Source organism: Narcine bancroftii, chromosome 4, assembly GCF_036971445.1.
Source record: "Narcine bancroftii isolate sNarBan1 chromosome 4, sNarBan1.hap1, whole genome shotgun sequence".
NCBI classification, from domain to species: domain Eukaryota; kingdom Metazoa; phylum Chordata; class Chondrichthyes; order Torpediniformes; family Narcinidae; genus Narcine; species Narcine bancroftii.
In genome coordinates, this window is record NC_091472.1 from 101536245 (window position 1) to 101551088 (window position 14844).

Here is a 14844-nt window from a genome sequence, read left to right on the forward strand (position 1 = left end):
TGGAGGAGATGCGGTTAATGGCAGTACAGGATAAACCATCTTTTAAGAAGAAGGAGCATATCTCAGATGTCCAGAACCAGAAGGCTTCATTCTGGAGGCCATTGAGGCAGACGGAGGAATTGAGAGAAAATAATAGAATCCTTACAGGAGACTGGGTGGGAATAGGTTTGGTCAAGGTAAGTTAGAGTTAGTAGGTTTATGGAAGATGAATAAAGAGTTTGTTTCCCAAGATAGAGGCAGAGATATTGAGAAAGGTGAGCAAGTTGCCAGAGAAGGGCCAAGTGAATTTGAAGTCAGGCTGGAAGTTGGGAGCAAAGATAATAAGGCTTACGAGCTCATTATGATTGAGGAGGCAGTGCCATTATAGTTGTCAGTTTAACAGAGGAAGATTTGAGGAGCTTTGGCTGTTTAGGATTGTGGCAAGAATTGCTCTACATAGTCAACAAAAAGACAGGCATAGTTGGGACCCATGCAAGTCCCCACAGTTATATTTTTGATTTGCAGGAAGTTGGATGAGAGCCTTGAGGACTTCTTTATGTGGGTTAGAGATGGAAGTGGACTGGATATCCATAGTTCCAACCCAGGAAACTGAAAGCTGAAGTGATGGAGAGCATGTGAGTTGTTATGGATGTAGATATGGAGGGACTTGACCAAGGAGACAAAATGAAGTTGGTTTGATCATACCAGTTTGGTGGGCAAGAGCATGCAGAAACAATAGCTCTACTGGGACATTTAGGTTTGCAAATCACCCCACTCGCATGCTAACATGTTTGTCTATGACCTTGTGCACTGCAAAACTGAGGCCATCCACAAATTGGAGGAACAACACCTAATATTCAGTCTTGATAACTCGCCATCCAGCTAGCATTAACATCAACTTCTTTGGTTTCTGTCAGGCCCTTCCCCTGTCTCTCTCTTTTCCTATCCTTCTGTTTCCTATTCTCCACCCACTCCATTCAGAGAGGTATCCCCTTCCCTCATCACCATAGCTTTTTTCACATCTACTTTCCCACCCATATCCATCTATGACCTCTTACCCGTGGGCCTGTGCTCCTCCCCTGCCCCTCCCACGACTGTTTTATTCAGGCGCCTGCCTGCTTCTTGCTCCTTCCTAATGCCTGAAATCTTTATGTATCTGTCATAAAGAGTTGTGTGGAACTTGTGGACTTTTGTGTATTAAACCACCATCACTGTCAGCAGACCTTCTGGTTTAACGTAGTAATCATGATCACTTGGTTTTGGTGATGTTGGCTCAGGGGACAATGAGATCTTCTGTTTCATTTGGTCATGTATTGAAGTTTTTCTGCATATATCAGAGCAATTCCCTGCTATAGTTAATAGGCTTTAAAGTTCTATCGAATGTATTAATTTGACAAGGATCTGAAAGGTAATTAAAGGATAGATGGAATGTTTTCCATTATTAGTTGAGGGATAGAATGTACAAAAGGGACAAGCATTGAGAATAACTTATTTCTGTTCATGAGGTGACTGAAGGAGATACTGTAGAATCTTAACCCTCAACTGTGGATAAGGCAGTCAGTCATTGGCAGGTCTGTGGTTTGTGCAATTCTAAATTCCTCTTTTATGATGTGCAAGGTTGTGGGCATGTGAAGGATGTCTTTCCATAAGTATAAGAAAACCCTATGTAGCAGTTCCATTCCAGTCTTACCTCATTCTTTTCAGTCAAGTGGCAATTCACAAGGTTCTTGCATTTGCTCGCATTTGGAGGCCAGTCTCCAGGTGTGCACTTTAGTGACTTGGAGTTCACTGTTTATGTTGCATCCAAGCTTCTTTACATCTATTTATACCCAGAATGCAAAATGACAACCTTGTTGGGTGTGCCAGAGCAGCAGTCTTGCTCTCAATGTCACCGAGACCAAGGAAGTTTTTTTGGTCAGTTTTAGGAAGGAGAGGCTGATGAACCATGCATCTGACTGCATGAACAGAGTCAGAACCTTCAAGTTCTTGGGAGTCCATTTGTCAGAAAATCTCTCCTGGTGTCAGCACATCAAGGCACTCCAATGCCTTTACTTTCTAAGAAGTCTAAAGAGATTTGGCATGCTCATGTTGTCCATAGTGCAACTCTATTACAACGCCTGTGAACCGGGTTCAAATCTGGCAATGTTTGTAAGGAGTTTGTATGTTCTTCTCGTGACTGCAAAGGTTTTCTCCAGGTGCTCATTTCCTCCCACATTCCAAAGGTGTACAGGGTTAGTAGGTTAGTCACATGGGTGTACTTTGGCAAAGTGAGTTGTGGGTGGGAAGGCCTGTTACTGTGCTTTATCCCTATATATTAAAAATAAATAAATTAAAACATTTATGTTGTTAAATATTATCAAACATCTACAGGTACACTGTAGAAAGTATACTGGCTGGTTGCATCACAGCCTGGTTTGGGAAATTGAGTGTCTGAGAATGCAGAAGGTCATCAGGTCTGGCAGATGCTCTGACCTCCCATCCATTGAAGATATCTACAGTGCCCTACATAATGTTTGGGACAAGGGTCACTATTTTCCTTTATTTGCCCCTGTGCTTCAGTTTTAAAATAGTAATCAAATGATTCAAATGTGATTTTTAAAAAAAAAAACTGCACATTCCTGATTTTATTCAAGGGTATTTGGGTACATTTTGGTTTGACCATGTATAAATTATAGCTCTTTTTATACATCATCCTCTCATTTCATAGCACCATAATATTTGGGACAGAGTAATGGTATGCATATTGAAGTAGAACTTTATTGCATATCCCTTGCATGCAATGACTGCTTTGATTCATAGACATCACCAGGTTCTTTGCTGATACTCTGCCAGACCTCTACTGCAGCCATCTTCAGTTTCTGCTTGTTTTGGGGGCTTGTACCTTTAAATTTTCTCCTCAGCATATGGAAGGCATGCTCAACTGGATTTAGAATGGGTGACTGATTTGACAATCAAGAATTTTCCAGTTTTTAAGCTTTGGAAAAACTTGTTGCTTTTGCAATATGTCTGGGATCCATCTGTAGGAAGAAGTGCTGTCCAATGAGCAGAATGTTTCTAAACACCTTAATTAATTTTGCTACTGACATCAGCAGTTACATCATTATTGAAAATAAATGTGCCAGTACCTGTGTCAGCCATACAATAATCCCAGGCCATAACACCCGCACCACCCTGCTTCACAGATGAGGTGGTATGCTTTGGATCTTGGGCAATTCCTTTGTCTCCAATCTTTGTTTTTGCCATCACTCTGAGATAGATTAATCTTTTTAATATTTTATTTAAATTTTTTAAACCATACAATCATTCAAATATATTTCAAAATACAATTTATTGTATGAAATACATGATGATAATACCCCAGCATCCCCCACCAGCCCCAAGAAAAGATAATTAAGTGTTAGAATAGAAGAAAAGAAAGAAAGGAATTAAAAACCAAGAATGCAAATGGACAGCTGGAAGTGTTAAAACCCATCTGGTCTAAAATTCATACCTATTTCATCGTTAATGGGGTTTCTCGCAGGTTTTAAAAGCTAAGAAGAACATTTAGAAATCTTTAAAAAAAATTAAAAATGTAATCCTATTTTTTGTAGATAAGGGTGCCAAATTTGAAAAAATAATTTTTTCCTTAAATCATATGTAATTTTCTCAAGGGGAAGACAATTGCATTTCCCCACTTCATCATTCCAAATTCGGGTGTGAATCAGTTTTTCAAGCAACTGCAATACATTTTCTCACCAATTTTAACAAATTCTATCTGATATCTAGTTAATTTCAATTTCCTTATAATGTTTCCTAATAAAAATAATTCTGGATTTTGTGGAAATAAGACTTCTGTAACTCTAAATTTTTTTTCATAATTCCAGATGGAAGGGTCTTACTTTATCACAAGACCACATTGAATGTTTTTTTAAACATTATCTGTATTGTTCCCACCTCTTAGCCATATCTAAAACACTGGATAAATTTTATTTAATTTTTGTGGCTTGAGCTATAACTGAAGTAAAAAAAAAAAAAATAAAAATTTGTACAATTATATCTTGCATTTATTGTATTAATCATAGAGTCTTGACATCAATCAGCCCAATTCATCTTCTATTATCACATTCAAATCTGACTCTTTGTCTGGATCTATGAATCCCCGTTTTAGGGGTCCCCACTTGAAGTAAATGATAAATTGCTGAAATAGATTTCTCTGGATTTCCCTTTCTTATTAAAGTCTTTATATCGTCACACTTTAGTAAATATGTTGTTGGACCCATCTTATCCCTTAAATAAACTCTGATTTGAAAATAGCAAAATATGGTATTCTTAAGAATACCATATTTATTCATAAGTTGTTCAAATGACATCAGTTGCCCTTGTTCATCATAGTCATCAATGTATCTGATCCCTTTCCAAGGCCAAATTTCAAAAATTTGATTATCTAATGTACAAGGTATGAGTCAAAGGAGTTCTAAGAGATAACTTACTCTTTATTCCAATTTCTGCATTTGTATTATGCAAAATTTTAATCAAATGTTTCAATAGAGGAGTTTCTCTTTCATCAGTTAATGATCTTGCATCCCATTTATAAATAAAGTCTTCTGCTTTTCTCTCTCCTATTTTATCTAATTCTATTTTTATCCAAGCAGATTTTCCCCTCTTCAAAGATAGAGGTAAGAAATTTTATTTGGACTGCTCTATAGTAATTTTTAAAGTTAGCTGTAAACTCCCATTTCATACTTCCATGTTAATTTTTCTATAGAGGTTCTGGACATTTACCTTCCCACGAACAGATTCTAATATATTTATTTAATACTTGAAAGAATTTTTGGGGTATTATTGTAGGCGTCATTGAAAAAGATGCTATATTCTGGGAAATATTTTTATGCAATTAACTATTCCTACAAATGTTAAAGGCAGTATTGACCATCTATGAAGTAACGACAAATAATTCAATTTGTATAAATTTTGTAACATTATCTGTATGAACTCCAAATTATTTTATCCCATTTGTCGGTCATTTAAACTGAGTGTTTCTTTGGCAAATAGTATAATCATCTCTTGCAAGAGCCATAATTTCTCTCTTATCCCAATTTATTTTATAATCCCAAACTGTACCATATTCTTCTAATTTTAAATGTAGCTTTTGTAGAATTTGCTGGTTCTGTCAGATATATCAGCACAATATTAGCAAATAAGCTCATCTTGTATTCCTCTTGATTAATTCTAAAAACCCTTAATATCCAGATCCCTATGAGTTATATCTGCTAAGGGCTCTCTATAGCTGAAACAAATAATACTGGTGACAATGGACATCCTTGTCTACAAGATCTTGTCAACTGAAATGGGACAGAGATTTGACCATTTGTTACCATCTTGGCTTTGGGTTCATTATACAAAGCTCTTATCCAATTTATTAAAAAAAAATTGTCCTACTAATTTTTTCAATACTTCAAATAAAAAAAATCCCATTCTAATCTATCACCACCATGCTGCAACCCCATTCTGTAGGCTCCTCTATGCAGCTGATAACTCCAAGTTTCTCCATTCTTTCACTTTCTCTCTTCACTTTGCCCATGAGTGGCTATGGGACCCTTCAAGGTTCCTTCAAGTGAAAATGGTTTCACATTAGGCTTGAGTTTATTGACGTATGGCTTCTATACTAGCCCAAGTCCATGGCAAAGTTTGGGATATGCCTTCCTGACCACCTCCTGGTCTAGGGCGTCCAATCTGGCCAATAGCTGGAGTCTCACTGAAGCTGGTCTGCTTGTAAGTCTCTCACCACATACACTTCTTCTGTGATGCTCCTCTCTCTGTATGAGAATGATTTTTTTTTTTTTTTTGCTGATCCCAGGACCATCAATTTCACTCACCCTGGCTTCTGTGTTTTTCCTAGCTTGCCGTCTCCCGATATAATTTTTTTGAACACCTGCTTGGGAGTGGCTGTAACGTTGGCCCCTGTGTTGATTTTGAAGGTCACTTTGCTGCCTCCTAAGTTAATGTGAGCCATCCAGGGCTCCTCACCTGATGCTATTTCTCTGAGGAACAATCCGCCCATGTCTCTTGCTACCTCATTCACCATTCAGGTTGACTTACAGATTTTTCCGTAGAGTCCTCGTTTGCTACAGTTGTGGCATTCTGCACTCCTGGCTGGGTGGAACGGTAGTTTTCCGCACTTGGGGCATGTCTTGTGCTCGACTTTGCTCTGCGTCATAGTTTTAACTTTTTGTTAGTTTGCTTGCTTGCACACATTTCTTGCATGTCTGTTTGTTGCCGCTTTATTGCCTTTGACTGTCTAGCCATTGTGACTGCTTTCATGAGGGTGAGGTCCTTGTCGAGTTGCATCCTCTTCAACAGTGATGAATCTCTTAGACCCACTACTAGTCTGTCACATAAAAGTTCGTGTGCAGATTCCCATATTCACAGTTCTCTGCTGTGCATTCAAGGCTGTAATGAACGCGTCTTCTGTTGGTGCACTCTCTTGTTAAATTTCACCCATTCGTAAATTATGTTCTGGGGGACGAAATAATAGTTGAACCCTCTCCATTCTGCATCGTACTGGTGCCGCTGCATGCCTGTTGAGTCTTGGCCTTGTAGCACATCGTCAGCCTCGTCCCTCCATGCAGTTTACCAGTGTATTCACCTGATTAGTTTCAGAGGAATTATTTAAATTACTTGCCAGTCAGAAGCGCTCAAATCTTCTTATCCACTTTTCCCATTCCTATGGCTTTGAAAAGTTGAAGGGTTCTGGAGGTTTTATCATGAAAGTTGCTATTAGAGGAGCTGCCACTCCCAACTGGGGTGCCTGTACATGTTCAGGCCTGTTCTCCATCTTAGCTCACTTCTTTCACTCTTATTCTTTCACAGCCTGTCCTCTCTGTGGCTTCAAAGCTCCACTTTTGATAGACCACGTCGTGTTGGGTTCAGACACCCTTGTTATAAAAATGACTTGAGCCTTGAGTTGCGTTTGTAGCTTCCCGTGATGTCATCGGCCTGCTCGATGTCCCACTAATAGTGTTACACCACATTATCAACTGACTTTTTCACAAAACCCATTTGATCCATATTTATCAAAATAAATATTTTGTTAATCTATTTGCAAGAACTAGCAATTATTTTATAATCTGAATTTAATAAAGATATGGGCCACTACAATGATGGCTTTAATGGATCTCTATCGTTTTTGGGTATCATGGTAATTATTACTGCTGAAAATGATTCAGGGCAATTATGGGTTTGCAAAGACTGATTTTAAAACATCCATAAACAAAGGTATCTTTAAATCTTTAAACTCTTTATATAAAAAAAATCAGACGGAAATTCATCTTCTCCAGGAGATTTATTATTTTGTAAAGAACTTGGTGCTCCTCTACCTCTCTTAAAGCAAAGGGAGCATTTAACTCTAAATCTAATGATACAGGTTAATCTTGATCTCATCTGCCTGCAAGACTTTTTTCCAGAATTCTCCATGCTCTTTTAAATACTTGGCAAACTGTAATCTGGCTATCTTGTTTCTGAGTTTAATTAGAGGTTGCATCTTGCAGTTGTAGCTTCTGTATTTCTGTTCATGAAGTCTTCTGTGGACTGTAGTCATTGATGCATCCACACCTGCATCATGAAGAATGTTTCTGATTTGTTGGACAGGCATTTGGGGATTTTTCTTCATTATGAGAATTCTTCTGTCATCAATAGTGGAGGTCTTCCTTGGCCTACCAGTCCCTTAGCGACTACTGAGCTTACCAGTATGCTCTTTCTTCTTAATGATGTTCCAAACTGTTGATTTTGGTCATCCTAAGGTTTGGGCAATGTCTCTTGCAGTTTTATTTTTGTTTTTCAGCCTCATAATGGCTTCTTTAACTTTCATTGGAACAACTCTGGTCCTCGTGTTGAAAACTGGCAACTTCAGACTCCAAAGGTGATCAAAAGCTTAGAAGCAAGCCTAGCTCTCTTATACCTGCACCAACAAAGCAATTAAACATTTTTGAGTATCACAAACACCTGTGAAGCCAAATGTCACAAACATTATGGTGTCAGAAATGGAACTATGTATAAAAAGTTCTGTAATTTCTTCATGGACAAACCAAAATATATACAAATAACCTTGAATACAATCTGGAAAGTGCACTTTAATCACATGAAATTGTTTGATGACAGATTTAAAACTGTGGAGCACAGGGTTGAATAAAAGAAAAAAGTGTCTTTGTCCTAAACTTTATGGAGGTTCTTTGGTAATTGCTGATACAGAATTAAGATCTGAGTGATCATTTTTTTTTATTATTGGCAATCCAAATTGTTTGATTCGCTCAAGAACTGATATTTCACAAGTTCCCTTGCAACCATGTATGTTTGGGGCAAAGACACTTTCTTTTATTTGCCCCTGTGCTCCACAGTTTTGAATGATATTAGAGTTGACTTTTGGAAAATGTTCAATTTGCAACTGTGCTCTTTAATTCAGCAGTGTTTCTCCATGACTTGGGGGTTAGGGGGAGGTGGGGGGGGGGGGTGATGCAAGTGGCATACATCTTTCCTGTTTAGGTCAAAACATTTGAGTATCATATTATGTTGGAGGTCCTTGGTTACAACTAATCTATTTTTGTACTTTCTAAAATTATGAACTGGAGCATCACTTGCTGATTTGAATGTTCATCTAAAATTTTTTAAATTTGGACATTGAATCATTCTGGTTAAGCAATTCTTTGTACTTTTTATTTCGCAATAGATATTTTAATTGGGTTATCTTACTCTGTGGAATTCGATGTGAAACTGAAGAGTCTATGAGCATGTATATTGGGGATTTAGGCTCAAGCCTACTTTGTCTAAATGTTGACACCTATTCCTACAAATGCTTTGAGTACGTGATGATTGGAAGGTACAAGGAGGAACTAGTGTATAACTGTGATTATTTTGCTAATTTGTCATCTGACTTGCTTGATTCAATTTCCGGTGCTCCCTTATTCTCCCCAGAGACTAGTTCCTGTGGTCTTTTGAACTCATTGGAGGCACTAGAACTTTTATTGTACAACTGTTTAACATCATTATTTTAAGAAGCTTGTGTTGGTGAATTGATGGGGAAAACATTCAATATTCTGAAAAATCTCCCAGTCCAGCAGAGTCTAACCTTCAAAGGATGGATTTTCATTATTTTACTATCTTTGGATTTTCTGCAAATGTTTGAACAGGTAGCAGCCTGTAAATTGAAGCACATGTAATAACATGGATTGAAAAATTGGTAAACGGGCAGAAAACAAAGAGTTGGAACAATGGAACTTTTTTGGATAGGTTCCAGCAGGATTTTTGCAAGAGCCACAGATCTTCATAATCTATTTTGATAACTGAACTGGATGAAGAAGCAGGAGGGTGGGGGAGGATTCATCAGTTTTGAGTCCATTTTTAGAATCTGCTGCATATAATATCCTTTTATTTGGGTTAATTATAGCTGCTTAAACTTCACTTCATCTTTCTTGTGCTTATGTTGCAATTATATGTGGCTATTGTGCAATTTATTGGAAATTTTGATAAATGAAAATGAACTATATTCAAGTTTCATTACATTTTTCTTGGACTTGACAACAATTAAAGCATGGATTAATAGAAATTTTTGTTTTATCTTTAAGGAAATTGCTTGGAAAATCTTGATTCAGTGTATTGAATAGGTTTGTTGTGTGGGAAGGGAGGCTTCTCGAAACTGTTAATTTTACTGAATGTTTTTTTTTTCTCTCAGTTTTATGGGACTAAACCCATTGCAAAACTTGGACTACCTGTTCTCTGGCTATTTGTCATAATTGGTTATGCTTGTAGTTCTTCATCCTTTTGTACACTAAGCCCACCTCACTGAACTTCATGTGTCTCTATTTTAGAAAGAAACTTGGCATCCAGTGTGACATGGGCTGTGGACTGAAAACCAATGAATGCTACTGGTAGTTGTCCAATTAAAATTTGGAAGAGCATTTAATTGTTTTTGTGGAATATTGTGTAGTTTGGCTCTTTCTAGGATTGATAGAATTCCCTTTTTGTGATTCGTGCATGCAGTTAGCAAATGCTCTTCATTTGGGGATTTAGCACGATAACAGGCCCTTCCGGCTCACAAGCCCATGCTACTTAAATATACCCATGTTACCAATTAACCCTGTGCATCTTTAAAATGTGGGAGGAAACTGAAGCTCCTGGGGAAAACTCTGAAAGTCACTGAGACAACATATGAACTTGCAGTCAGCTGAGCATTTGAACTCCGGTCACTTTTTTCTTTGGCTTGGCTTCGCGGACGAAGATTTATGGAGGGGGTAAAAGTCCACGTCAGCTGCAGGCTCGTTTGTGGCTGACAAGTCCGATGCGGGACAGGCAGACACGGTTGCAGCGGCTGCAGGGGAAAATTGGTTGGCTGGGGTTGGGTGTTGGGTTTTTCCTCATTTGCCTTTTGTCAGTGAGGTGGGCTCTGCGGTCTTCTTCAAAGGAGGTTGCTGCCCGCCAAACTGTGAGGCGCCAAGATGCACGGTTTGAGGCGTTATCAGGTCACTAGGTGCTGTGTTTAACACACTACCCAGCTTATTTGATCAAATCTAGCTTTTTAAAAACTGATCATTCTTAAAGTATTTAAGATGAATGAGTGCAACTGCAGAAATTAAGGAATGATTATAGGGCAACACCACTTGTTATTTCATGATGCTGGTCAACCTACGGAGTTCCTCCAACAGATTGTGTTTAGCTTCAGATTCCAGCGTCTGCATTCTCTTGTTATTTGTTCTCACCAGCTAGCTATGTTGCAGGGTGCCTTATGATTAAGGACATGGGTTGGGTGATTAACTGAAACAAAAATCCTTGTGGGTTGAAGATTTAAAGTAGAATTTGTCAGTGATTGAGCAACTGTTGACATGGAGGTAAAAGATCAGTCATTCTATTAAACAGTCAAGCGGGTGCAAGAAACTGGATACAGCTCTTTGAGTAGTTTTCTCCAATGGGTTGAAAACGTAACTTTTAAATTGTGAAGTTGGAAATGGAAAGTACTAACCAGATTAATTGGCTCTCGGACATCAAGGTCCTAGGATTCATTTCAATCTGATAACCGCAGAGAGTTTACAAATCAAATCTGGGACAGCTGGCAAAACCATGCCATGGGTATGAAGGTGAGAAGAGATTACTCTAATCCATTTCATAAATATTCAGCTGACATAACATTATTCCTTAAGTAAATGAACTTTAGATGTTGGTAAAGCTCAACAGTAAGTGATTATAATCAAATTATAAATTCACATACTTAAAATTTTGCAGAAGATGTGCACAGAGTTCTCTAGTAAACATTAAGATTTATAATATTTCCTTGGGTGTTTGAAATTAAATTTGATGGGAACTGAGCTGTTGGTCTATTTGGTGAAAGCAATTGATTCCTTTGATTGTTTTCTTATTTTATTACAGAAAATGGAATAATTAAGACAGAACGGGTTTATCAAGTAATGTTGGCCACAGACCGTTGCCACTATGCAAAGAGTAACCCCTACACAGATTCCCCCCAGTCAATAGGTAAGGATTTCCAAAGCATTTTCTTCCTTGAATAATAAACTCTATAATGCTATCATGTGCCCTTTTTGATTTGGGCCCAATATTTTCCATTTGCCACTTTTCATTTGGTGTTGGTAGGGCTTGTACAGTTGCCGAATGAATCATAGGATTCATTTTGAAAAACCAGAAAATGTGTTTACCAACTTTGAACAACAAAACCCTATCATTTTAAATTATGTTGGTGCTTTTATCCATCATGGTTGTTTTTTTTCCTCTGTCCTCAAAATACACTTGGAAATGGCAATTATAAATGTTCACCATTTCAGCTCTCATTTTGTATACTTTCATGCAGCAATTCCTCTGTTATGCCTCTAGTGTATACTCTCTAATCAATCTCTCCAAGGAGAAATTCTGGCAGATCGATAGGAAAATTTGTTAAGGATTTTGTCTGAAGATGCCTTTGACTTTATTTAATTAATGCACAACTCTCTATTTCATGGACCATTTGTGGTTTTTCCTTCAACAATAGTATGTTTGAGTTTAACCATCTGATCCTATTGAATGGGACATTTTGCTGTCTCAGCACAAAATTAAGGGTTATATTACAATGGCTGTTTGATTGGAAGAAATATTTATTTTTGTCTAAATAATTTATCTATCCAAATCTTGCATATGAACTTCCATTACAGCTAATGTTCTGTTTGCATCAGACAGGTGCTTCCATTGAATTGAAATATTTAAAATTTTCAAAGTGTGTGAACTATTCAGAATATAATAACATCGACCCTTCAGGGTCGATCATGACTACAAGTCTTGTGGGATGTTTTTCTCAGTTTGTTGTTTACTAATGACCAGCAGTTTACTGTTTAAAAATGAAAACTGAGAATACACTGACTTTGAACAGTGGTATCCCATGTTGATAAATTAAATTCCATTGACTTTTAATTAATTTTACCCAATTCTAGTGTTATATTTGATGCTCAGAATATGCAATTATGAGTGACATGTTGGCTTGAGGCTGAATTAGAATTTAGAAACTGTACTTGTGCCACAGTGATCTTTCCAGTGGGTACATTCCATAGCCTGCACTGAATGGTTTAACACTGGTTGCAATGAAGACTTCAGGTAGGGTGTTTAACCCACAGAATCAAGGAAAGATGGTTAAAATCTTTGGACTTGTTTACACTTCACAAATATTCAGGATCTTGGATTGAACCACTTGCATTAAACTGGTAAAAAATTTTTCAGTCTTGCAACAGATCTGAACTAGCTAATGGAAACTTGAGATCTGTTACTTGGGTCATAAGTATTCAGAGAAGTTTTCTCCAGCACTGAAGAAAGTGCCTTCTGATGCAGTATCTTAGTTGATTATCTATGCAAATACTGGGCATTTAATCCAAGTCATTGAGTTGGATCAATGGAAATGCTCCATATGAGAATGTTTTTGTATCAAATAATATCTTGGAATGGCAGTTTTTTTCCTCCCACTGACTGTTGCTACTGGATCCAGGCCATATTTCTGACAGCATTCCTAAATTTATAGCTACTTGTCCACTTTTATTTTTGCAGGTTTGTGTGTTCCTGCACCTTGCTGAATCATCCTAAATTTGCAGTTTTTGGCTCAGATCCTCTTGGAAACTTGAGGGACTGTCTTTCCTCCCAGCTGATTATTTTTCTGTGATGAAACAATCCCAAGCAAAGTTAAACATGTATTCTTTGTAGTGATCGTGGGCAATGTTTAATTCTGCATAGCCAACAACCAAGCTTTGAAATGTACCTTTGGAGCACTTGTCAGGATCTTCCCAATTCCATTGACAGCCAGTATTACTCATATCGTATGTTACATGGACGTGCCCACCTCTCAATCTTAGTTCATTTGCTCTGAGCTTGCTTCAAATCTGAATTTGCATTGTTGACATGTCTTTTAATTTTTGGTTTCCCAAGTAGTATTGTAGGACATCAAATTGATGGAAGAGCTTTGCAAAAGTAGTGGTCTAACCATTTTTCAGGTGGCTCGAGCACTTGTATAACGTGGCAAAAAGACAAAAAAACAGCAGATGTGAAATCTTAAACTAGATCTTGACACAAAATCTCGACTGTTTCACTTGACGATTGTCTGCCCTGAGTCCCTCCAGCAGGGACACGGTAGGATAGGACTAGACATGAAAGTTTGGCAAGGATTTTAGTCCCTCATTTAATTTTTAATTTTCTACCACTCAGAAAGAGTGTAATTGCTCTCATTTCCAATGCGTTAACTAGTTGAAAATGTTTCTGGAGTTTTGGAGCAAATTTAAAATGAGAATACTTTGGGTATTGAGATGGATATGTTCAGTTAAGATTGCACATTGAGTTAACCATATAAATGAATACCAACAGTCTCTAGGGTTTAAATGGGCATTTCAGTTTTTGCCCTGTTGGATCTTAAATGCATGAAATAATTGAAATGCTGTAACTCAGGTTTTGAGTCTCACCATTTTGTCTTCAGGTTCATATTTGTCCAGCACTTGGCTAATGATTGTTAATTATTGTTTTGCAGGTTTCCAAGCTACAATCAGTGCCCCACATATGGTAGGTACAAATTAGTTTCAGATTTTGTTTTACCTTTGTCACTTATCTTACTGGTGCACAAAAACCTCAGGAACAATGACGGCAATTTGTGCTCTCAGCCACCTTGCTTCTTTGTCGGGATGAGTAGAGTGCCAGGAGAGAGAGCCAAGGTCCTCTGTCCATGGAGGCAGATTTAAACTTGGCCTGGCAGCAGGAAATGCAGCCAAAGCTCAAGACGATGGGAATCAAATAGAAAATTCCCAATTGCATGAGTTTTTGACGGAATCAGAAGCGGTTCGAGTCAGAAGCTTTAGGTGATGGGGTACAGAGTGCTTGGATGTTAAGAGAAGTCTTGAGTTGGAAAAAGGAAGCATGTCACTGTCTACACATACACACACACACACTTCAAAAGAAAATTTTGAAAATAAAGGGAGGGGTCATGAAATAACAAAGTTAAGGTCAAAAGAATAACCAGGGAAAGAGTGGGGACAATATGCATGTGAAGCCAGAAATTAGCGGGGGTGGGGGGGGATTCTAAGTTGATGTTTTTTTTAATTGGTATTCTTAAAGAAAATGAACCTTGTAATTGGACAACTTGGTTAGGTGAAAAAATGATATTTGAGTGCAAGACTCTCTAAGAAGAAAAGAAGTGCTTGATGCTGAAGATGGTGTCAAGATGGATTTTCCCTAGGTGGCGATTGGAAGGGGAATGTTATGGTTCTAGCCCATATCTTTCATTCTTTGCTGGCCAGATAAATGATCAGGTCCCAGAAGACTGGAAGATGGTATGTACATAGAACATTACTGCACCGTACAGGCCCTTTGGCCCATGATGTTGTGCTG

General features: G+C 37.9%; 1 protein-coding gene across 1 annotated transcript in view; it reads left to right on the forward strand.

Moving 5' to 3' along the window:
- pcmt (protein-L-isoaspartate (D-aspartate) O-methyltransferase) overlaps window positions 1-14844 on the forward strand; it is a 59259-nt gene that overhangs the window by 10635 nt on the left and 33780 nt on the right. The window contains exons 2-3 of the mRNA XM_069932237.1: window positions 11371-11475; window positions 13991-14022. Coding sequence (XP_069788338.1) covers window positions 11371-11475; window positions 13991-14022 — 137 coding nt within the window. The remainder of the gene's footprint in view (window positions 1-11370; window positions 11476-13990; window positions 14023-14844) is intronic.